The sequence below is a fragment of the Microcebus murinus genome, chromosome 1 (genome assembly GCF_040939455.1).
Source record: "Microcebus murinus isolate Inina chromosome 1, M.murinus_Inina_mat1.0, whole genome shotgun sequence".
In the NCBI taxonomy this organism is placed as follows: domain Eukaryota; kingdom Metazoa; phylum Chordata; class Mammalia; order Primates; family Cheirogaleidae; genus Microcebus; species Microcebus murinus.
The window spans coordinates 11,741,816-11,767,380 of record NC_134104.1 but is presented as its reverse complement, the minus strand read 5'-3'; the positions used below and the strand labels follow the sequence as shown (position 1 = coordinate 11,767,380).

Genomic DNA, 25,565 nt, shown 5'->3' with positions numbered 1-25,565 from the left:
GGCAGAGGAGCATGTGCAAAGGTACAGAGGCATGAAGGATGGCGGCCTGGCTTTCCGGGGCTGCAGTGAGACTTCTAAGTGCAGGCGGGGCCAAGAGAATGGCTGCAAAGGAAGCCAGGAAGGTCAAGACAGTGAGCACTCAGGGTCTCGTGCACAGCTCTGAGCAGGTGGGCTTGGTCATGTGGCCATGGGGTTGGGGGGGTCTCAGGCAGAGCGTGATCCTATGAGAACAAGCACACTGAGCAAAGGGGAGAAGATGGAGGGAGGGGGACCAGTTGGTTGCCACAAAACTGCCCGGCTTGGAACTGAGGCTGCGGGGGTGCTGGGGCAGATGCGCACACTCACGAGCTGTGTGGAGTGAGAGGTTCCTGCTAAGATAGTAAAGGCTGTTGGTGCACACGGTGGAGTTTCCGAGTGGCCAGGGCTGAAGGTATCGATCTAGTCTTCTGCTCTCAATGGTGTGGAGGCAACAGGGATAGGCTTAGGGCCATAGGGTGTGTAGGAGGGAGAAGAGAGCCCGGCCAGAGGCACAGAAACACGCTCACTCTGAGTGGGTAGCCCCAAAGAGGGCTCTGGGACACAGGAACCAGAGACAACCCTGTGCGACAGGCACCAAGGAGCCCAGGTGGATGAGAAATCTTCAACAGGTGTATTTACGCACCAGAAGTTCCAGAGATAGCAAAGGATTAGAAGCAGCTCTCATCTTTTGATCAGGACAGTGGCAGGTTCGTATGACCTTCAAGGGGAAGAAGTCAGTTTCAGGGTGCGTGGGACAGAAGCACATTTTTGGGAAGGGACACAGAGGAGGCAATGTGGCAGAGGCAGGGGGACTAGAGGACCCTTTCTATTAAGAGAGGCCTGGCTGGGAAGGAAGAGGTAAGGCTGGAGAGGGGTCCTGGGATACGGGGAGGGCTTTTGCTGTTTGTTAGAGAGTAGAGGCGTTTATCATCTGCAAGACATGAGCAGACATGCTCAAGACTTTCGGGTCCTGTCACCATCGCCCCTGACACACACATTCTCCCTGAGCCATCCGTCGTTCATCCCAGCACCAATCTCTGGGCTCTCCAGGCGTGAACCTCCCATGGGCATCTAGATCTGAGCTTTCTCTTGCGGGGCCCCTCCCATCTCAAATGCAGGGCAGTATTGTTATTATTATTTTCAATGAATGTTATCATCCTGTCTTCCATACTGCCCACTCCTACTGATTTCTCCATCACTTCCTGGAGCACCACTGTCTCCCCAGTCCGGCAGCTTAGGCTCCGAAATCATGCTTGGTGGCTCCCTCACCCACCCTTCCCCGGCGACTAAGGGAGTGGAGCTGAGACGTCGACTGTAGACCCTGCTATCTGTTCTCTAGCTGGGTGAGGTTACTACGGAACCTCCCTGTGTCCGCTTTCTCAGCCACCAAATTGTGTGTGTGTGCGCACGAGTGTTTTGCAAACAGCCTGTCTCTTAAGGTTGCTGGAAACATTAAATTGGTTAACATACAACAGTGACAACAGTGCCTGGAACAGTGAATGGGCGTTTGCAAGGTCCCTGAAATTCTCACCGTCTCCATTTACCGCTCTTCAAGTCCTGAACTCCCCCCAGTGTGTGTTCTGAAGTTGCTTCCAAACTGCTCTCCCTGCCTTTGGTTCTGTCTTTCTCAGGGCGTGCTATACACTGTCTGCAAAGGACAATAGCGTGAGGCCATCTCTTTAAGCTCCCTGTTGCTTGCAGGATAAAGGCCAAACTCTTTAGCTAAGCCTTCAAAAGCAGCCTCTGTCTTGCTGCATGTGTGCTCCCCACCTATTCACGGAGGCTGCCCTGCACACTCGGCCCTTCCAGCCCACGGCCAGCCCACTCGCCTGAGTGTCCCTTCATTTCTCTGTTGTCCACTCCTACCCAATTCCTGCTCTTTCTTTCACGATCCAGCCCTCTCTTCCTGCCCACAGCCCTTCTCTCCCTCCTCGGACCCCAGCGCCCCCTGCCTGGGCCATCCCTGCTGACACTCATTCACTGTTTCCCACTGTTAGAACCGGCTCTCACGTGTGGCTTTTGTCTCTCCAGCTCCACTGCACGCCCTGCGAATGCAAGGTGGGCTCTTCGTGCTGGTTTTTCTGAGAGCACACAGCGCAGCGCCTCGTCCTCCGTGCGCGTTCCGTTAATATCTACTAATCAGGATGGCACTGTGCCAGGGTGTTGAAAACCATGCCCTCGCGTTTGTTAGTTTATTTATTCATTCATGCATCAGTTGTTTATCGGGCTTCTACAGTGGGCTGCGCATGGGAATTTGATGATGAACAAAACAGAAATAGTCCCTCATGGAGCTTACGTTCATGTAGCAGAGTTGGGTTCTCAAAATAAACAAACGAAACATTTCAAAGAGTGGGAAAGGTCAGAAAAGAACCAAGAGCCTTCATTCAGGGCTCTTCATATTTTACCTTTTCCATATGCGCGACCCGTGACATCACTTGCAGTGCAAAAGGAAAACGCCCGGCCCCTTGTTCAAAAATACATCAGAATTCAAGACAGCGCCCGAGCAGCATTAAACTCCGCTCAGGGACTTCTAGGACATGACCAGAAAGCTGCTTCTGCTCATCTTGGGGACTTTAATGAGACAGAAAATAAGCAGAGAAAACTCTCCATTTGATTTTTTTTTTGAGACAGAGTCTCGCTTTGTTGCCCAGGCTAAAGTGCATACCATGGCATCAGCCTAGCTCACAGCAACCTCAAACTCCTGGGCTCCAGCAATCCTCCTGCCTCAGCCTCCCAAGTAGCTGGGACTACAGGCATGCACCACCATGCCTGGATAATTTTTTCTATATATTTCTAGTTGGCCAATTAATTTCTTTCTATTTATAGTAGAGACGGGGGTCTCGCTCTTGCCCAGGCTGGTTTCGAACTCCTGACCTCGAGCAATCTGCCTGCCTCGGCCTCCCAGAGTGCTAGGATTATAGGCGTGAGCCACTGCGCCCGGCCTCCATTTGATTTGAAATGCAGCTCAGTGTATTTATTTTCAGAGAATACTGCAAGCTATGCAGTGGCCACGTGTGGGACACAGCGTGACGTTTTGTGGGTGTTTCCTGCCTTTCAGATTGCTTGTCCTACTCCGCTCTGCACGTTCTATCCAGGAGGTGCTACGGGAAACAGAGATGCAAAGTCATTGTCAACAACCTCCACTTCGGAAGCCCCTGCCTGCCCGGAGTGAAAAAATACCTCACTGTGACCTACGCGTGTGGTAAGAACAAACCAGCTGCCGGGAGACCTGTCCCCTTGGGCGGGCGCTGATCACGTGAACAGCAGGAGTTTGCGTGGAACGAACCAGACAACTCCCCTCCTGATGCCCTTTAGTCATCCCAGATATTCAAGAGCCCTTTCCCCCCTCTATCCTTTATTCTTGTTTATGACATTCACATCAGATAAGCAATAGCATTTTCTTTGGTCAAGATTTGTTTTAAAAGCACTTTTAGCAATCAGATTGGCAGCCAATGGGGAGGGTAGGAAAAGAACAAGCAAATAAGGGTAAAAATTGGTATCAGTGATTTTAATCTTGGTCCTTAAGAGGCTCTGAAATTTATTGGGATGTCATGCAAGTTCACGGCAGTATTGTTTGGCTCACATTTAATCTTTCAGTATTGCTTTTAGACCCTAAATGACTAACTCACTATGCTGCCAACAGTTATTTTATCTACATGCCCACAGCATTGAGTCAACAGATCAAATGCTTACCCTAAAACAATGAAAAACGTTACACGACAGCGTTACTTTGTTTTCCTAATGCCTTTCAATAATAAAATGAAATGCTTGCTTTGTTTAGATTCTAATTTCATAAAGCTACTTAAAGGCAAATCAGCAGTTCGTTATTTTCTGAGAGTGCTATTGATTTCCAGTTTGTAATCCTAATATGTTGACTGGGTTTTTTTTTTTTTTTTTAATGAGCATAAAAGCAAAGGGAAAGCAAAAAAGAGCTAGAACCGAAGAACTTGATCCCTGTGCTCTTGGAAACCTCTTTTTCTCCTGCCAAATATCCCTAGGCTTTTTTTCTTCCTTTTTTTTTTAGCTTTGTTGAGATATAATTCACAAACCAACCACACAATTCACGTATTAAAGCATACAAATTAGTGGTTTTCAGTATATTCACAGAATTGTGTAACCATCACCACAATCAATTTAAGAACATTCTCATCACCCCAAAAATAAGCTATCTTGTAGCAGTCACCCCCAACCCACCCATCATGCCTAGCCCCCACCCCCCAGGCAACCACCAATCTACTTTCTGTCATTATGGATTTGTCTCTGCTAGACATTTCATACAAATGGGATCATACAATGCATGACCCATTGTGTCTAGATTCTTTACCTAGCATATGTTCTCAAAGATCATGCATATTCTAGTATGTATCTAGTATGTATCATTCCCTTTTATTCTATTGCATCCCAGACTTTTATATCCCGAACTAAAAATGTTGTTCTCTGCAATATCAATGCTGTAACAGGTACAATGAAGCGCCTACATAAATGTATTCCCAAACTACTGGCGCCCACGCTGACATCACAGGAAGGATGCCTTAACCTGCACTCAGTCTTTACCCTGCTGTCCTGTCCACGCAGCTGTGGGTAGCACTGAGCCCTTTCTTGCGGAGGGTCCCCTAGAAGCCAACATAGCTCACCCTGAGGGTCCAGTAACTTCAGCCTCTTCAGCTGAGTGCTGCATGAGGAGCAGGAAGTGCGCTTGCAGATAAGGTGCGTTTTCTAGTGTGTTTTCAGGGTTGAAGCAAGAGCAGTCCCTAAGGCTGTGGCTCCTTGTAGCTAATGCTGAGATGGGCTTTCAGAGCCTGGGGGTCACATGTCCAGTTCAAGCTTCTTAGCCCTCAGTCACTCACTCATTCGGCATGTTGGGGCTATGTTCTATGTGTCAGCGGCTGTGCCAGGTGCTAGGGATTCCTCAGTAAAGGAAGAGACACGGTCCTGTCCTTCTGGGGTTAACAGTCCAGGGACATAGACAGGCATTAAACCAATAGGTGGGCACATCTATCATTACCGATTGTGACAAAGCTATTTCATAAAAGGGCAGGCTGCTATGAGAGGGGCTAACAGGGGTGGGGCCCTAATTTATCCTGGGAGAGGTGGTTTGAGAGGTCCTGCCAAGACAGCCCTCCTCTGGGGTGAACTTTCACCTGCTCGCTAGGATGGGCAGGTGGCCTCAGAGATGCTGGGTGCTGAGTAGGGGTGGGAGGAGGACATGGTGGGGAGGACAATGGCGCTGGGGAGGACAGGACTAGATCTGCAGGGTCGGGGAGGGTTTTAAGTGGGGGAGTCATGCAGTCAGACTCTGGGCACACGGAGCACCGGGATTCTACCTCCTGCTTGATTTTGAAAATGGAGTTGTGACAGAATGGTATCACTTCTAGGCCAAAGCGTAAAAGAGAGCCTGTAAGGTCTTCACGTGCACTTCCTCTCTGCGGTGGGAATTGAAAAGACCTCTTGGCTGTGGGGCAGGGAATGGCTGGGAAAGAGTAGCAGCAGGCAGACCAGCTAGGAGGCAGCAGGCAGTGAGGGCTCAGCCCAGGGTGGCACCAGGAGACACGGTAAAAATCAGGTGGCTTGGAGAACTCTCTGGAGAGTAGAAACACAAGATGCTGAAGAGACCAGGTGTGCTGGAAGAATTGGGGTCCTGGAGAAGCGGAGAGGGTGAGGCTGACCTTTGATAGGAGGGAGGGAGGGGTGTTTCTTATAACAGGAGGGCGGAGGGCCGTGGGAGGGCTGATGGAGATACCATGTTTCCCTGAAAATAGGACCTACCCATAAAATAAGCCCCAGCAGGATTTCTGAGCATTTGTGCAATATAAGCCCTACCCCGAAAATAAGCCCTAGTGATGGTTGTGGCTACGCAGTGCATCTGCACAACCCATGCATTTCATTGCAGAGCGGTAAAGAAGACGAGCAGCCCTTCTCATCTGCCCCATGAGAGCTCTATTGCTCGGCATGAGAGATTGAGGCCAATGGTTCTAGAGGAAATAGAGTTGCAAGAAATTCAGGATGGAATTCGGGGTTTGGAGAGCAATGATGATGCTCCAGAAGACGAAGACTTAACTATATTTGAATAAACGTAGATTATTATATCGTACTTAAAAAAATAACACATCCCCTGAAAATAAGCCCTAGGGTGTCTTCTTGAGGAAAAATAAATATGGGACCCTGTCTTATTTTCGGGGAAACACGGTAGGTCTTGGAGCTCCTGTCCCGCGGCCTCTGTCCTCTGAGAAACAGTGCGAGTGAGGACCTCAGCTGCAGGGGGGGGGGGAGAGGGGCTTGTGGAGAGGACAGGAGGTGTGACGCGTGGGGGCAGTGGGAGGCTGACCTGAGAAGCCGCAGTGGCAACGTGGCTGGGCGTGGTGGTGACACCAACCTGTGCCAGGTAAGGGGTGGGGTTCTCAGGGACAAGTGGCCCACCCAGCTGTGTGGCTCCCTCCAGGGCCAAGTGGCTTCCTCCTGGGTAACGACAAAGGACGGAGAGAGGGCTGGAGTCGAGGGGTGTCCGGGGACGTGAGGACAAGAGGGGCTGGGAGATTGAGAGAAAGCAGTGGGAAGGAAGTGGGAGCGTTGACAGTGTCCTCGTCTCCCCATGGCAGTGTCCCTTGTCCATCAGTGGGATCCCCAGGGGCTGTTCGAACAGAGGGGGTGACTCTACTGTGAGGCAGGTAGCACCCCCGCGCTCCCCCGGGGCAGACACCTTCTAATCGCTTTCTCAGTGGCTGACGTTTTAAAAACATCCCCACCCCCACCAGATGGCTCTTAACTGTAAAAGGTCTGAATCATCGAACAACGATCTGCAATGTCTGCACATGTTGTAGATCACCAAATGGGCATGAAGGGTTTTACTTTTATTTTTTTTTATTCTCCCAGCTGATGTGGAAGGTGATAGGAAGGTTCCAGAGGATGCCAGTAGCTGGTTTCTAAGTGAACCTGCCTCAGCCAGCGTCTGGGATGCAAGTGAAGGAAGCGAGTTGATCTGGTTTAAGCTGTGAGGGGCTGGGGAAGCCTCGGGGTGGGGCCCCGGGAACATCCATCCCACGTCTCTTTCCGTTCTCACTTTCTCATTCTCTCCCATCCTCGCTCTCTGCTTCCTTGTTCCATCCCCTGGTCCCTCCCACGGCAGAAGCCTCCTCTGAGCCTGGAAGGGACACAATACGGCCACCCCTCGGCCCTGAGTAGTATTTAATGTTAGGGTCCCACCAGCATGGAGACTTGCGGTCTTTCCATCCTAATTCCACATTGTCGATGATGGAAAGACAGTTCACAGGCTGGGTGGGGGGCAGGGAACCACCTCCTTTGATCAGCCCTGGCCAGAGCCCATGCGATGTGACTATAGACATAGTTGTCAGGGGGAGCCCAGCCAGCCCTCCCACCCATGACAAGATATTCTTAAATAAGGCCAGGGAAGACCCACCCCAACAGGTATCTCTTCCAATGCCGTGCTTCTAACCTCTGCATCCAACCAGGCGTTGCTATTTCACCCAGCAAGTTTGCTCTGCTGATGTCTGGGATAGCCCACTCCGCGGGGGTGGAGCAGCCTGTCAGGGACAAGTGCTGAACCACGACAAGCAGCCCCTGTTGTGGGGAACTTCATCTCTACAGAAATACATGCTACCATCTCCACAATGACCCAGGCTGGCCTGGGCTGGGACAGGGGTTGGGGACAGGGGTGCCTCAGCCACCACTTGCCCTTATTGCATGCCCAGCTAGGATACTCTGGAGGAGAGAAGGAAATGAGCATCTGTCAGAAGGACATTGTTGTCCTTCACCAAGGACAACAATAACCAAGACATTGGTCTTCACCAAGCCATGGACCACTGCTCTGCAGCTGAACCACCCACCAGCTGTTCTTAGGCCATAAAGGGACAGGGGGATGGGGGGTGCTGTTGTCTTGTGGCCTTAATTCAAGCTACCATAGTAATTGAGCACCAGCTACAAGCCAGGCATGGAGGTGGCAGCTAGGGAAACTGTGAGCAGTAGGGCCCCTGTGCTCACAGGCTACAGGATAGAAGGCGGTGAATCCCATCCTGTGGGGCCATGAATGGGGTCCTGGGGGACTCGGGGACCAGGAGGGCTTCCTGGAGGAGGGGGCATCTGAGGCAAGGGAGATCTGATGGGTATGTGGGGTCCGCAAGGTGGAAGTGGGAGGGCAGAAGCAACGGCCTATGCAGAGGCCGGGCAGTGAGCTCCAAGCAGAGACCACAGGGACCCGGGATGGGCACTTGAGGCTTGGCTTGCATCCAAGGGCGATGCGGAGCCATTGAAAGGTCTTCTTAGAACACATGTCAATTTGCATTTTTAAAAAGATCACTCCTTCCTATTTTATAGAGCTTCGTTTAATCACTGTTCTGCCTTCCTCCACACCGCCACCGCTTTTAGTTTGAGCAGAGAATTTCAGCATCATCGCATAGCCTCAGGGGAGGGATTTGGGCTGGGGGCTTTGCTCTTCTGACTGCAGGCAGCAAGTCTGGCTGGGGTCAGGGCGTGCAGAGCACTGCGTCTGGTCATTGACCGGGTTTGGAGATGCATCACGCAAGTCTTCTTTCATACACTGCTAAAGGTTCACCATCAGCTAAACTTCCTGGAAATGCCGGATTTTTGGCTTTCCTCCTGACAGGGGACGGCAGACCTGGAGAGTTCAGCCAGCTCTCACCCTCCTCTCTGCAGAGGCGTCCGACCTGTGGAGACTCTTTGCCTAACGTCTGCACTGACCCCGGCTCGACACAGATTTGTTTGGCAAAAATAGATAAATAAGTCAAAGTGGGGGCCATGCCGGATTTAGCAAACCATTCGAGGCCATTAGAATGGTCATTTCTGCTTTCGCCTGCATAGACGCATGAGGGACTGCCTGAGTGGGAGTCACTTTGCCATCTTGACAGTCCTTTAAAATGATCTTTTATCCAGTTCCCAAAGGCTGAATGTTCCACGCACAGCTTAGCTTCATGGAAAGACCGGAGCGGAAGCCGAAGCAGGAGTTGAAGCTTTGCCTCTTTCTAAGTGCAGGGCGCATCTCTGAGCCTCAGTTTCCCCCTGTGCAGAAGTGGGAATGACGCGCATATGCATCAGGCCACTAGGATCGTGCGAGATGCACCGTTTAAACTCCTGAGACCGGGTTCCGGCACATACTGGGGGCTCTGTGGAGAGCGGTTTGCTAGTGTTTTCACGAATGTACCTAAAGTGGAGAGGGGTGGGTTTGAGGGGTGGTAATCGCACCCCGTCCCCATCCTCGCCCGGAACCAGTTTGAAGCAAGGAGATGCAAGAATCTGACAGATGTGTTGACACCTTTTGATCTTCCCAATGTCAGAGTCATTTCCACATAGAGAATGGGCGGGTTTCCTGCGGTGGCCTGTGTCATACACTAGCAATTTATCCTTTCGATGTCTGGTCATTCTGCAAAGCTCATGCTAGAGTGCCCTACCCCTCTCTCAGCTCCTCTATCAAGTTCTGACTCTTCCTCACACTGGCATTTGCGGAGCACCAAGGCCCTCCTCTGGCTGTATGTTGAGAACAAGCCAAGAGACGGGCCTGAGAAAGGAGTGCGGCTCCTGGCAGGGAGAGGCGACACTTCCTGGACCTATTGCGGCCAGGGAATCAGGGGTGTCCTTCTCCGGGCCCAGAAATGAGCGTGAGGCTATTTGATCCAAAAGCGTTTTGCAGCAGCCGCTACTCAGCTGTCTGGGGCCCTGCTGCAGTCCTGGGATCAGAGGCCCCTGGCCAGCCAAGGGGCATTGCTCGGGGGCCCTGGACAGCGCCAGCCACCTCCGGCATCGTCACTGTGCCTCCCTGGAAAGTCCCCCTCGCTGTTGATGGGCACGATGGTCCCAGGGGCCTCCTGTCCCTGAAAATTCACGATCTAGGAGTGTTGTGTGCTTGCTGATCCTGGGACATCCCAGAAGAATGTAGTCAAGCACTCCGAGAAAGGAAATGAGGTTTTCTTGCTGCCAAAGATGTCTTGGCAGTTCTTTTAGAAAAAGCAGTGCAGTTGAACTTGCACGGTTTGTATTGGCTTCCCCTCTATTTCCTGTTGCCACTTCTGCCCGATCTCCACTGGGCTGAAGAACAAACAAAAATAAGCACTTTTCTGCAGCAAGAATATTTGGTTTCCTCTCCCTTGTCCCAGCCTGCGGTCGTGTGCTCGGCCTGCAGATTTCTTGCTGCACCCTCGGATTCAGCAGGCACTGCCGGGGATCTGCCCGGGATCCTCACGTCCCATGGTTCATTCTTAGGGTACATTTGGCAGAATCTTAGACCACCTTCCAAAGGAGTGGATCGCACTGCCGTCCTGTCCTCATCTTTCTATGGTCATTTCTTTTTTTTATTTATTTATTTTATTTTATTTTATTGAGACAGAGTCTCACTCTGTTGCCCAGGCTAAAGTGGGAGCCGTGGCGTCAGCCTAGCTCACAGCAACCTCAAACTTCTGGGCTCCAGCGATCCTCCTGCCTCAGCCTCCCGAGTAGCTGGGACTACAGGCATGCACCACCATGCCCTGCTAATTTTTTCTATATATATATGTTAGTTGGCCAATTAATTTCTTTCTATTTTTAGTAGAGACGGGGGGTCTTGCTCTTGCTCAGGCTGGTTTCGAACTCCTGACCTCGAGCAATCCTCCCGCCTCGGCCTCCCAGAGTGCTAGGATTACAGGTGTGAGCCACCGCGCCTGGCCATCTATGGTCATTTCTAACAATATTTAGCAAATCACTCTGGCATTGTCTTGGAATTCTCCTTGGGTTTCTTATGGGAGCAAAGGGACAGATTGCTCAGAGCTGGGCAGAGGTCACTGGTGGATTTTGAGTTGGTCACGGTCATTTAACTTTACTAAGTCTCAGGGAAGCTCATGCTCAGAATTGCCGGCTTTATCAAAGTGTTACGTACCTTAAAATCTCACCTATTTTAAGTGAATACAATTCAGCGATGTTTAGTAAATTCAGAGTTGGGCAACCATTGTCACCCTCCAATCTTAAAGCATTTCCAAGAACCCAAAAAGTTCCCTCGTGCCCATTTGCCATCAATACCCATCCCCCCTCCCCAGGCCCAGGTAACCACTAATCTGTTTTCTGTCTCTAGATTTACCTTTTCTGGATATTTGGTATAAATGGAATTATACACTGGATAGCTTTTTGTGGCTGACTTCTTTCATTGAGCATAGTGTTTTTGAGGTTTGTCCCTGTTGTAACATGGACCAGTACTTTATTCCTTTTTAGTCCTACCTTATATTCCATTGGATGGATATACCATATCTTGTTTATTTATTCTTCATATTGTTATTTATTTTAATATTGTAAAATGGGCCTACCATTTCACCTCTCTGGGACATTTGATGACCACACAGGCACCATCATGTGTGTGTATATGTGTGTCTAACTGACAGAGTGATTCTTGTACTGATTTGAAAGTGATTTTTTAAATCTCATCTATATTGCTCTTTATAAATATATTAAGTGCACAGCTTTTTTCAATATACCGAGTATTTAAAATATTTCTGTTTGGCTTTTAGTTCCCAAGAACATACTCACGGCGATTGATCCAGCCATTGCTAATCCAAAACCTTCTTTGAAGCAGAAAGATGGTGAATATGGTAATTTTTATGGCTTACTACTTGCATTTCTAAGTAAAGGTAAACAGCCCCGCGTGACCACAGCTGGACACAGCTTGGAAACGAGGTGTATTTGAGCCCCAAGTCCTGGTGGTAGCAGTGCTCTGTGACCAGTGGTTGCACCATTTTGTTTTGTTTCGATTTTTTAAATCAGAAGTAGAATACATCTCCCCTCTGTTCCCTCGCTTCCTAAAAGAAACATCACTTTGAAAAAGAGAGCCGCTCGGAAATAAATCTGGGGTTCCTGGATTATACAATGAGCTTGTTGCAGAGATGGTCCTGCCGGGAACCGGGGTGGGCCAGAGCCAGCTTGGAGCTGCAGGTCTCCGTACACACCACCTTCCTCCTTAGGCTTTTGTAAATGGAAGGCAGGGGGTGAGATTATGATTTTATTATCAAATCTAGAATGACAGAAACTGCAGAGACCAAGTTGAGCATCCACGATGTTCGGCTTTGGGTGGTGATAGTTTTGTCCTGTGTCCAGGCTGCCCAACCCCAGGCTCACTGAGTCCCACCCCAGCCCAGTGACCAGGCATCTGAAAGCAGACATGCCTCACATTTTGCTGTCATTTGCAAAAAAGTAACCTCACACAACCTCCCTCCATGATTCCAAGGTTGTCTTACCTCTGGTGAGCAGAACAGACAGCAACTCCATGGTAAAAATGAGACATTATTAAGCCTCCAAGAGGCACGATGAATGCCACTGCCTTCAGGATGGGAAAATACATTTGTTCCCTTCTGCAGAGGAGTGGATGAGCCGCACCTGAAGTTGGAACCAACACTTTTAAAAATTTCGAATCCCTTTAATAATTTATTAATACTATTTTCAGGGACTGCTTACTAAGCACTCTTCCTGGCTTAGTCTTCCATATATTAGTCAGAGGCCCATTTGTTTGATTTCTGGGACGATTAATTATTCTGGCAGTCCCGGGTTAGGAGCGGCAGGGGTCTCTTAGGACGGGCGTACTGTGAACGGCTGTGATTAATTGGTCTTGCATTTTTTATGAAACAGGTATAAACTTCAACCCAAACGAATCGAGGGTTCTGAGGAAAGATGGAGTTATTGTTAGCAACTCTCTGGCAGCATTTGCTTACATTAGAGGTAGGTCAATGAATCGAAGCTTCCTAGAATGCTAATGGATTTACTGAAGTTTATTAACAAATGCACTGTTCGATGACAACACTCAGATAATTAAAGAAAAATGACTTACGTGTGACATGCCAACTGCAGTCTTGTAAGCGCCAGAAACTCAGAAACCTGAACTCAGGTTCAGTTGCAACCAGGCAACCAACAAGAGAACGACATAAATCGATCAAGTTACATTATGCATGAATTGGGCTCCACAGATATTTTCCCCTTTGAAAAGTAGGAACCCAAGAAATGCATTTCCCAGGTCTACAATTTGGGAAGGGCCTAGGATTATTGAATTCCACTCCCCACTGGAAGAAAAATGAGCCAGAAGATCACTTAGCAAACAACACAGGTCAGGCCCCATGAAGACAGAACCATTTTCTGAGTGTCATTTCTCATGGTTGCCAAGGATTCCCTTGTTAATCTTCCCCACAAGGAGTGATCAGACTCAGCCCTCCAGAATTAGCGAAGCCAGACTGAGGGTGGCCGCGCCTCGGGGCCTCTTTGGTGAGGGGAAGGTAGGTACGATTTTCCCCACCACCCTGTCTGCTTATTTTAATATAGATCATATTTTGGAATGTCAACTGCAAGTTTCCACAATGCTTGCCTAACTCTGTTTGGAGAGGCCAAAACCTCTGATACCTTAGATAAAATATACATTAATATAATGCACGACAGTATTACTGTTTAAGGCTGTGGAGATGGGGCTATTTGGGGTAAGCTTGTCGTAGGGGAAAATAGAGGCTTAAGGAAATATCTCATACAGGAGCCAGAGTTCAGCCTTGCAGTCCTAAACTGTCCCATCGTCTGCCTTCCTGCGTCAGTATTCCTCCATGCCTTTGTTGTGTGGCTGCTGGTTTTCTCTGTGAATCTTCTCTTCTCTAACTGCCCTCCCACTGCCATGTCTGACTGTTTGTGGTCATTGTCATTGTTAAGAAATGCAACAATTCCATATTTATAGAGTCCCTGCAGAGCCACTTGGAAGAAAAAAAGGCACCATGAAAATCCTTCAAACAGACAAGGTCAGCGAGGAGTGACACACATCACTTACTGAGCTGTGGCCGTGCCATGTGCCGTACCTCAGTTGCCCTGTCAGTTCCTCTCCACACCCACCCTAGCCAGCTCGGGCCACCGTAGCAAAACGCCGGCAGCTGGGTGGCTTAAACAACACGCATTTATTTTCTCACAGTCCTGGAGGCTGTAAGTCCATGGTGGAAGTGTCCACTGACGGGTTCGTGGTGAGGGCTCTCTTCCTGGCTTGTGGACGGCCACCTTCTCACTGGGTCCTCACATGGTGGAGAGAGGGGGGAGAGAGACAGAGACAGACAGAGACAGAGAGATCTCTTCTTCTTATGAAACCCCAGTCCTATCAAGTTAGGACCCCACCCTTATGACCTCTTTTAACCTAACTTATCTCCTGAAATCTCCAAGTACAATCACTTTGGGGGCTAGAGCTTCAACGTATGTCCATAGCAACAGCCCTGACAGACGGGACTCTCGTCCCCTGTTCTGCACTTAAAGAAGCCAAGGGTCAGAGGAGTTGAGCCACTTGCCTGAGGACACCATGGACAGAGGCAGGGCCAGGATTCAGACTCTGCTAAAGTGACACTTGCACTCCTACCTCCCTGGGCAAGGAGTGTGCCCCTCCTGAGGGACAGAAACCTCCCGATCCCGAGTTACCTAAATTAGCTTCCCTCCATCCCTGTCCACCCTGTTCTGTCCTTTTACGTGCTCATGGCTCCCAGAAACAGTAGGGTGGATTTATTTGTTTAGTGCCCGCCTCTCCTACAAGATGTTAAGCCCCATAAGAGCGGGTGTTTTGCCATCGTATTTGTTGTCACGTCCCTGCGTCTAGGACAGTGCTGGTACAGAACAGGTGCACAGTAAGTAGTTCCTCAAATCTGGAACCGAGATTTGGTGGAATGAGCTGCCCTGTGCCTAATTATCACTCAGTATTTGCTATTGATAAGATACCAAATTTTTTTTAGATGTAAGGACTCGATGGGTTTTATTGCGGTTTTATTTCTGGTCGTTGTCATTGTTAAGAAATGCAAGGATTTCATATTTACGGAGTCCCTGGAGAGCCCCTTGGATGAAAGGCACCATGAAAACGCTTCAAACAGTTGGCGAGGAGTGACACACGTCATTCGCTGAGCAGCCGGTACATCACACAGTACAGCTGTGCTGTGTGCTGTACCTCAGTTGCCCTGTCAGTTCCTCTCCACACCCACCCTAGCCACAGAGTTGGTGCCCAGCCAACCCTGAGACGCACCCTCCGCCCTGCTGAGGGGCTGGGGCCCTGGGAAGCCCTGAGGGAGAAGCTTCTGGCAGGAGCAGCCGGGAGCCAGGAGCACCGGCAGGGCAGGTTCCCGCCCCAAGCAGCCAAACAAGCGGTAAATCGAGTGACTCCAAAAGGACATTTCCCGGGTCTGGCTGCACGTAGCTTTGACACGTTAGTGCAGTCGAGTGCTCGCAGAGGACGAGTTGGCCAGAAACCAGAGTCGGGAGGTTTGTCCTGCGATACTGAAACACAGAGGTGGGCGGAGGGACTTGGAGATGCCCACGGGTCCCCGATGGCCGGTTTCTCCTGCGGCTGTTTGAGTCGTCCGTGAGGTTGTTTTGCCAACAGCGAGATGGCTTCTTAGGCGTGTTCAATTTTGCCGTCATTGCGAAAGTACAGACCTATTCCGTGAACTCATTCTAGAATCTGGAGACCATGGGTCTGAAGAATCTCCTGGAAAGAGTTTGAAACTAGAGAAGTTGAAAGGTGGAGAGAGAGAATGAGAGAGAGAGAGAGTGTGCTGGGGGTTCCTGAGCAGGCAGCTCCCTGGCTGGCTCCACAGGAGCCACTGTGCCCTGCAGACCGTGCCTATGGGGACTTATTCATTCAGACAGCCTTGCCTCGGAACATGACCCCTCTCATTCCACCCAATTAGTGTTTTACTGACATCTGGCTCTGTGTGTTTGCCTCATGTGTGCCTGCAGGCATGCCTTTGGTGGCCTAATAGTTCCGACACTGTCCCTACCCCTGGGGACAGGGACATGTGTGTCTTCAGCCTCTGGCGGACCCTGCTGTGGACTTTCAGGGTGTGCGGCGTGTCCGGGGCCGGGGTAAGGAGCCATAGCAGGAGGGGACAGGCTTATGGCCCAAGATGTCCCGAGCTGGGGAGGCGTCACTGTTTCACAGGAAAGGCACTCCAGGAGATCAGACAAGCCCGCCCTGCGGTAGAAGTAGAATAACACACTCCACAGTCAGAGCCACACGACTCCCCAGCCAGGGAGGACAGTTGGCAGTCAGCACCCGCTTGTCGCTAGGTGTGGATTCTGACGTGTCTTCCCACGGCCTCCAGTCTCTGGTTTCGTGGCGGAAAGTTACCGTCATATCCCTAAGTGCTGACAGACCAGGGCCAGGCACACGCCGTGCTTCCTCCTGGGGGACCCTCTGGCCCTTGCTGCCACCTGGATCCTCCCGACAGCAGCAGGCTGTGGCCCCCGGCTGTGGAGCTCTCGCCGTGGCCTCTGGGTTTCCTATCTAGACAAAAATAAGTTTGAACCGCAGCTTGTATCGGTCCCAGATCCGGGACCTAAGGGTCACAAAACGTCTTAAAAGCCACCGGCCACGTTTCGAGGCTGCCAGGGCATTCTCCAGCCGATAAAACTCAAGTCATTCACTCTAGCCTGGATGAGCCAAGGCTAAATTTGGAATAATACCAACAATGTCACAGTGTGGATATTCCCTTCACCCATAAGGAGAATTTCTTTATTTTTCCAGAATATATAATAGAAAAAAGGGTCCCCAAAGGCCAAAGTGGTCCAAATGATTCTAGAAAACAAAATGAAGTGCCCTTAGTGTACACACTGGGGCTATGGAGAGAGCCCTGGCCTGACCTTGGGGTCCCAGCCAAGTGGTGGCTTTGAATATGCGATTCGGGTACCACGGGAGGGGTTGGGCCGGCTCTTCTCTAAGATTCCATCTAACCAACATCTGCTGATTCCATAATTGCAAGCTAGTCAGTTGGGATGAGTGGGAAGCCTCTTTCCCAAGGGCGGGGCAGGAGCTGCCCACGTTCTCTGTCTTTGGTGGCTGGAACTCGGGGGAGTCGAGTGGATGCTGACACGCCCCAGACAGTGTTCACTCAGCAAGAGGCGACTGAGCCAAGAGGCACTGGGAGTGTCAGGAACCAGAGATGCTCTCCTGGCCACAGAACCCAGACGCTCACCTGCCAGGAGGGGAGCGAGAGGGAAGGAAGGGAACTGACATATGGCGTCCTGGTCGCAGGGCACCAAGCCTAGCGCTTAAATCCATGACCCCCTCCTTTCATGCACCCAGCAAATATTCGTGCAATATCCACTGTGCACCAGAGACGGTGCTGGGCCCGGGGGCTTTGGAGAAGGACAAGGACAGTCCCAGCCCTGCGCTCAGGGAGCTTGCATCCTACGGGGAGAGAAAGGATGAAACTCTCAGCGAGTTAGTGACAACTGTATGTTGGGCAGTGAAGGAGACAAATTTAAGATGCTCTGGGACTAAACAACAACGAGGGACTTGGCCCAGGCTGAGGCAGGGGCAGGCACAGGGGACTGGATGAAGGGGGAGGAAAGAACTTTCCAGGCCCAAGGAGGAGCATGTGCAGAAATGCCAAGGCATGAAGGCATCTGACACATGTGGGAATGGGAGGCCCGGGCAGGGGTCAGAGAGTAAAGGGAAGACTCTTGGGAACTGAACTTGGGGAGAGAGCATGGCTTGGTGGTAGCAAGCTTCACAGGCTTTGATCAGGACTTGATTTACAACTTATGAGAGAGGAAAGACCATCTCTGAGTTTTAAGTAAACCAGTGATGTGAATTGATATGTAGTTTCTTTTGTTTGTCTGTTTGTTTCGTTTATTTGAGACAGAGTCTCACCCTGTTGCCCGAGCTGGAGTGCCATAGCATCAGCCTAGCTCACAGCAACCTCAAACTCCTGGGCCCAAGCAATCCTTCTGCCTCAGCCTCCTGAGTAGCTGGGACTACAGGCATGCGCCACCATGCCTGGCTAATTTTTTCTCTCTATATATTTAGTTGTTCAGCTAATTTATTTTCTTTCTTTCTTTCTTTCTTTCTTTCTTTCTTTCTTTCTTTCTTTCTTTCTTTCTTTCTTTCTTTCTTCCTTCCTTCCTTCCTTCCTTCCTTCCTTCCTTCCTTCCTTCCTTCCTTCCTTCCTTCCTTCCTTCCTTCCTTCTTTCTTTCTTTCAGATGGGATCTCTCACTCTTGCTCAGGCTGGTCTCAAACTCCTGAGCTCAAACGATCCGATCCGCCTGCCTTGGCCTCCCAGAGTGCTAGGATTACAGGCATGAGCTGCCACGCCTGGACTGATGTGCGTTTTTTAAAGATTACAATGGCCAGGCAGGGCAGATGGGCCTGGGAAGGAAGGAAGGAAGAAAAGAAGGAAGGAAGGAAGGAAGGAAGGAAGGAAGGAAGGAAGGAAGGAAGGAAGGAAGGAAGGAAGGAAGGAAGGAAGGAAGGAAGGAAGGAAGAGGGGATGGAAGGAAGGAAGGAAGAAAGAAAAAGAAGAAAGAGAGAAAGGAAAGAAAGAAAATCAACTATATAAAAAAGCAAGCAAGGGAGTAATGACCGTGGCATTTAGGTGCTAGTCACCTTGATGGGGAGGCCACAGCATCAGGAAGTACAGGTGAGACACAGGTGTTGTCAAGGCCTTGCTCCCAGGCAGGTGCTCATTCACAGCACAGGTGCTCGTTACAGTTATTAAAGGTAATTCATGAAATAAATGAACGTAAAGGAGACTATGTATTAACCAATGAAGAGAGTGGCTCATGCCCTAAGGATTATGGCTAATCTAATTCTGTCCACCTGGAGTCCTTAAAAAATAAAAAGAGAGGTAGAGTAATGAGACTGTAGTTACCTGCCTGTCTGTGGCAGAACCAGACCGTGTACCCGCCTCTGTCTGCCGACGACCTGGCCCTCCCTGCACACGGCCGCTGGGAGGGCGCCAGGCGAGGATGATCATTGCTCCCGCAGGTTTGACCAGAATGGGATTGTTCCAGTCCAGAGCTGGCCTGACCGTAGGTAGCTGGCAAAGGTTATATATAAATGGATGGGTTCAGTTTCCTTACATACAGCACCCCTCGATACAGCGGCATCGCTGCCCACCGGGCTCAAGGGCTTATGTTTTCCAAGGAGAAGTTGAGTGGTTGCCGCCTTGAGAGCCCTAAGAGAGCCCCACAGCAGAGGAGGGTCTGCAGGGACGGTGGCTCGAAGATCGAGGGCAGACGGGCTGCCGCAGGGAGAGGAAAGGAGAAGCCAGGAAAGGGGAGAGTGAAGTCAGGAGAGCTGAGGCTTTCATCTGCAGCGGGGAGAAGGAGGAAAGAGCTGCCCCATTGGGTCAGAGCCTCAGCTCTTGGTGTCATTTTATGCATTGCTATTTTTTTTTTTTTTTTTGAGACAGAGTCTCACTCTGTTACCTGGGCTAGAGTGCCGTGGCATCAGCCTAGCTCACAGCAACCTCAAACTCCTGGGCTCAAGCGATCCTCCTGCCTCAGCCTCCCGAGTAGCTGGGACTACAGGCATGCACCACCATGCCCGGCTAATTTTTTCTATATATGTTTAGTTGGCCAATTAATTTCTTCCTATTTTTAGTAGAGACGGGGTCTCGCTCTTGCTCAGGCTGGTTTGGAACTCCTACCCTTGAGCAATCCACCCACCTCGGCCTCCTAGAGTGCTAGGATGGCAGGCGTGAGCCACCACGCCCAGCCTATGCATTACTATTTAATGACTGTCCCTACTTGAGTGTCAGTGTCTCCAAATCCCCATTCTGCCACCATCCCCAGAAATAAACACAGCCCCCGCTGCTCTCATGAAGGGTACCTGTCTGTATTCAACCAAATCTGCTAAATACCTTAGACCTTAGGAAAAATATCTGGTTATTAATTGCAAACGTGACTTGCTGCCCCTCCCCCAGCCAAAATAAATTTTGCATGAAGACATCAGAGTCTTAAAGAGGGTGATGGGATTGTACCAGCAGGGGCAGCTACAACAAAGAGCAACACATTGGAGTCCAGTGACAACACCAGTGACTTGAGCCACAAGTGAAGGAACCCGAATGGGGAGGTTTCAGGTTTCAAGGAGATAAGCTGTCCCAGTTCCATCTCCAGACAGGTCACAGCAGCCCGTACCTTGACTGTACCTGACACTCAGCTCTGGAGGTGTGAGACTCCAGGGTGGAGCTCTGGGCAGGGCAGAGGCAGTAAAGACAGCAGTCTCCCTTATCTGCCTGGAATCAAAGGGGAGGCAGCGTGCCCGAAGGAGGGTCCATTCGGGTGAGATGTACTGAGAAAATGCAGGGCCACCAACTGTGCACCCCACAAGGAGCTCACCTAGAACCTGAGTTCCGACTGGCTCCGCCCGAGGAGGTCACCTGACCTCGGACAGTGGCTTCCCCTCTGGGCCTCAGCTGCAGCATCTGTATCAGGGGTCCACAAACTGGCCCGTGGGCCAAGTCTATAAATAAAGTTTTATTGGCACACAGCCATACTTTTTGGCTTATATCCTGCCTGTGGTTGTTTGTGCACTACAACAGCAGAGTTGAATATTTGTAACGAAGATACAAATATGGCCCATAAAACCTAAAATATTTACTGTCTGGCCTTTACTGGAAAAGTTTATCAATTCCTGATCCATGTTATAAGGGAGTTAAATGGATCATTATTTTCCAGAATAGGGGTGATGACACCTTTAGGGGCACACAACCATAATGTGGGGGTAAGGACAGGAGAAAAGTAGCACAGTCCTTCCCACACAGGCTGATGTAAGGACGTAGGTAGGACACTTGGCACCTATTAGCATTATTTGTATTTCTATTATTATCATATAGACAATCCATTTGGACCCAGGAAAAATTACTAGAACTTTATACTGCATTTATATTTATTTTCTTTTTATATTTGATTGTATTTTATAAAATTTTTATGTTTTACTTTTACATTTTATGTTACATTTGGCCCTCTGTATCTATGGGTTCTATATCATGGATTCAACCAAGTACAGACTGAAAATTTTTTTTAAAAAAATGGATGGTTGCATCTATACCAAACACGTACGGATGTTTTTTCTTGTCATTAATCCCTAAACCATACGATGTAACAAATATTTTCATTGGATTAGGTATTATAAGCAGTCTAGAGATTACTTAAAGTATACAGGAGGATGTGCATGGGTTGGGGCAGGGGTTACTGGAGTCAACCCACCGTGCATACTGAGGGACAACTGAATATTTACTTTTTAATTTAAAAGAAGAATAGGGCCGGGCGCGGTGGCTTACGCCTGTAATCCTAGCACTCTGGGAGGCCGAGGCGGGAGGATTGCTCGAGGTCAGGAGTTCAAAACCAGCCTGAGCAAGAGCGAGACCCTGTCTCTACTATAAATAGAAAGAAATTAATTGGCCAACTAATATATATAGAAAAAATTAGCCAGGCATGGTGGCGCATGCCTGTAGTTCCAGGTACTTGGGAGGCTGAGGCAGCAGGATTGCTTGAACCCTGGAGTTTGAGGTTGCTGTGAGCTAGGCTGATGCCATGGCACTCACTCTAGCCTGGGCAACAAAGTGAGACTCTGTCTCGAAAGAAGGAAAGAAAAGAAAGAAAGGAAGGAAGGAAGGAAGGAAGGAAGGAAGGAAGGAAGGAAGGAAGGAAGGAAGGAAGGAAGGAAGGAAGGAAGGAAGGAAGGAAGGAAGGAATTGAGTTTTGCTAACATCTATTATATTATTAATTTCATAATTAATAATTATGAACTTTGTATATAATTTACTTTGTATGTAAATTAATTCTTCATAATCAACTTTCTTACTAATAATAATAGCTAACACTTTTATTGAGCATTTACTGTGAGTATTCTAAGAGCTTTACAGGAATCAACTCATTTAATTATAACAACTCGATAAAAGGAAGGTACTATAAGCCCTACTTGATGAGGAAACCGGGGCACAGAGAGGTTATGTAATTTGCCCAAAGTCACACAGCTAGTGAGTGGCAGATCTGAGTTTGAACTTGGCAAGGGATCTGGCTCCCGAGTCCCTCTGCTATGTGTGTTCTCATTTATATACATATATTCACTGTATGTGCTCAAAAGCTTTGAAACTGTCAGTGGCGGTGTATGATCAGTTAGGTGGTCTCAAAGATGCTGGACTAGTGATCTTGGTTAGCCACCTACTTGGGCAGACATCTGTTTCTGTGGGACTTCGAACTGCTAAAGATTGACAGTCCCTCGCACCTCCTGACATGCCCTCTTCCTTTCCCAGCCCACCCCGAGAGAGCCGCCCTGCTGTTCGTGTCCAGCGTTTGCATTGGCCTGGCCCTCACACTGTGTGCCTTGGTCATCAAGGTGTCCTGCACCAAGGACTTCCGGGAGCTGCATCTCGGGAAGGAGCACCTGGTGCCAGGAAGTGACCGGGCCGAGGAGGACAGCGAGGATGAAGAGGAGGGGGAGGACTCCTCCGACTCGGAATTCCCAGGAGAACTGTCTGGGTTTGGTAGGACTTCATACCCTGCCTACAGTTCCATTGAGGCTGCAGAGCTGGCAGAAAGGATTGAGCGCAGGGAGCAGATCATTCAGGAAATATGGATGAACAGTGGTTTGGACACCTCACTCCCGAGAAACATGGGCCAGTTCTACTGAAAACCAGACGCATCTTGATGCCATCGCACTTTCTGAAGACGGAAGGATCCAAAATGCCCCTCCGGTTCTGATGCACTTGTACCTTCTATGAAGGAGAGTTTGTCATGTCATCCAACCTGGTGAGGCCAGGAGGCTATTAAAGGGATGTTTCAAATTGTTTCCAGCACATTCCAAAATAAATCAGGAGGGAAGGAGTCTTTGTTTCCTTTATTTGATGTCATGTCTATACATTAACAAGTCTATACATAATTAGAATTCACATTAATTGAGTGCTTATAATGCCAGGTGCTATTTTAGCTGCTTCACTAAATCATTTAATCTTCACCACCTCATCAGGATAGTACTGTTACCTTCATTTTACGGATGAGTAAATAGAAGATGTTTATATATTCATAAAATATTTATGCCGATACTCAGGACAGCAAATGTGAGCTCAGGAGGGATTTTAAGCACTAACATTATTTGTTTAGAACAAGTGTCAGCAAAATTTTTCGTAAAGGGCAAGATGATGAATATTTTAGGCATTATGGGCCATATCCTCTCTGCCACATCTAGCAACTTTTCGATGTAGCTCAAAAGCAGCCACAGGTAATACATAATGGATGAACATGGCTGTGTTCCAATAAAACTTTATTTATGCACATTGAAAGTTCAATTTTATTTAATTTTCACATCACATATTCTTTTTTTTTTCAACTTGACCATTTCAAAATGTAAAAACCATTCTTCCAAGATGAGATGAGATTGGGTGCATTCAGGGTGGTATGGCTGTAGACTAAAAACCATTCTTAAGCCCTTAACTCAAGGGTTGGACAAAAAAAAAAGGCAGTAGGATGGATCTAGCCTACAACCTGTTTTTGTAAATAAAGTATAGTCTGTAATGCCTAAAATATTTACTTTCTTGCTTTTTACAGAAAAAGTTTGCCAACTTCTGGTTTAGGGTTTAAAACTGCAGAGCTTCCATGGTAAAAGCCATCAACCAGAGGACCCAGCAGCCCCATGGCCAACGACCCCATGGAGTTAGTTTTCAAATCATTGCTAAAACTGGGTCCTACCCCACTAAGGGAGGGGTGGAGGAAGGAGCAGCAGAAAGAGGAGTTCAGGAAACAGCTTCCTGACGGAAGAACTGGTGATGGGGGTCCTTAGAAGGCGCCCCCTGGTGGATGGGAGGCTTATAGCTGTGGAATAGAATAAAATATTTTGTTTTCTTTTTTGTCCCAGTGGGGGTTGGAGTATAAAAATGATCAAGTTATGGCTCATATTCCTGCTACCAATGAGCTATCCTGGCCTTATCTTCCTTCATCATCACATCAACCCTGTAAAAACATGTAGACCAGGAAGCTGATGGCACCAGGGCCCATGTCACTCGGCTGGAGATGGCTCAGTCTCAGGAAATGCAAAGCTGTTCCCCCAGGGGCCCCAGCAGTGCCAGGCACAGAGAAGGCATTTCGTCCCATAGACCATCAGGGAGAAGGCCCATTGGCAGAACGCAGAGGAGGATGGGTGTGGGGTGATGAGGCCCAGCTGCCTAGAGTGGGGAGAAGGTCTGCAGCATCTTTTAAAATTTGAGTTGAAATCCGCATAACAAAATTAACCATCTTAGAGTGAACAGTTCAGTGGCATTTCATCCATTCTCAATGTTGCACAACCACCATCTCTAGCTAGTTCTAAAACATTTTCAACACCCCAAAAGCAAACCTCATACCCATTAAGCAGTCACTCCCCATACTCCTCTCCCCACAGCCCCTGGTAACCACCAACCTGCTTTCTGTCTCTGTGAGTTACCTGTTCTGGGTAGTTCACATTAATGGGCTCACGAAATACATGGTCTTTTGTGACTGCCTTAATTCACTTAACATAACGTCTTCAAGGTCCATCCATGTTGTAGCATATGTCAGTATTCCGTTCCTTTGTATGGCTAAATAATATTCCATTGTGTGGATAGACCACAATTTGTTTGTCCAGTCATCAACTGGAGGACGTCTGGCTTGTTTCTTTCTGTTATTGCGAACAATGCTGCTGTGAATATTCACGTGTGGTATTTTACCAGCAAAAACCAGCAGCTACAGACAAAGCTGGTGAGAAATCCTGTGGTTCCCATTCATTGGAAGGAAGCTGAGGTGAGTCAGAGAGACATCTTCTCTTCCAGCCCCGTGTCTGCCAATTTCAAGGCGAGCTTCCCCACGTGGACGCCCTTCAGGTGGGAAGGCAAGAAACCGAGTAAGAGAAGTGCCTACAGGTGGGCTGGGGTGGTCTGGGTGGAGACTGAATTCCTCAGTCCTCCACACATAGCACAGCGATGGGGAAAAGTTTAGGGGGTCCGAGATGATGTGTTTTAAATCTTTTCAATAAAAACAAGCCTATTCCAGATCATAGCAGAGAATGAAGTGAATTCCATCGTCCAGTTGCTTCATAACGATTTTGTCCTAATCAAAGAGTATCCTTGTCCTTTCCTTTCCCTGAATTCCACAGGGAGCATTTTGAGGTTGTCCCAGCTCCCAGAGTGCCTGTCTCTATTTCCAGTTCCCAAGCAGTATCTTCTCTTTCTCTGTGAACACCAATGCCAGCTCTCTGATGGCTGTCTTCTTGGGGCTAAAGGGAACATGGGGGCTGACACTTCACCAGGTGGAGTAAGAGCTGTGCCCGTGTTAACCTCAGGTGTGATGCTTTCCTTGAATTTCACACTGGGTTTTTCTGTTATCTCAATTCCCCCCATCAACTCCCAACACACACACACACACACACACACACACACACACACACACAGCCTCTGATGATCTGGCGGGAGCAGACAGGCATGCAATCTTCGGCCTGTGCAAATATAGTGAATTATTTATTTGCATTCCCTGAGCCCAGAAGGAGAATGCCATGTTCTTCCCATGGAAGGAGCCTGAAGGATCCTGCTGAGATTGTGTTTGGCTGGGCACAAAGCCCAGGAGGAAAATGACCAAACCAGATTTGGATGAGGGGTTGCTGGTGGACCGTGGTGGCCGGGAGGAAGCTCCCCGGGGGGGGGTGTCCACCCAGAGAATTTGGGGCTCACTTGGGCTGCTGCTTGTTGGCTTTATGCTCTGCTGGGCAGCAGAGCCCCCACTGTTTCCAAGCTGTGGGGTCCCAGAAGTCCTGTAAAAAGAGGTCAGCACTCACTGGGAG

At 49.1% G+C, this 25,565-nt stretch overlaps 1 protein-coding gene across 5 annotated transcripts in view; it reads left to right on the top strand.

Moving 5' to 3' along the window:
• EVA1C (eva-1 homolog C) overlaps window positions 1–22,606 on the top strand; it is an 89,261-nt gene extending 66,655 nt beyond the window's left edge. For 3 of the 5 annotated variants that reach the window (XM_020284711.2, XM_012780911.3, XM_012780910.3), the window contains 4 exons: window positions 3,077–3,220; window positions 11,517–11,597; window positions 12,628–12,717; window positions 22,036–22,606. In XM_020284711.2, the coding sequence (XP_020140300.1) occupies window positions 3,077–3,220; window positions 11,517–11,597; window positions 12,628–12,717; window positions 22,036–22,412 (692 nt within the window). In that variant the 3' untranslated portion in view covers window positions 22,413–22,606. The remainder of the gene's footprint in view (window positions 1–3,076; window positions 3,221–11,516; window positions 11,598–12,627; window positions 12,718–22,035) is intronic. The other 2 variants (XM_012780913.3, XM_076000480.1) reach the window with 2 other exon arrangements.
• The last annotated feature ends 2,959 nt before the right edge of the window (window positions 22,607–25,565 follow it).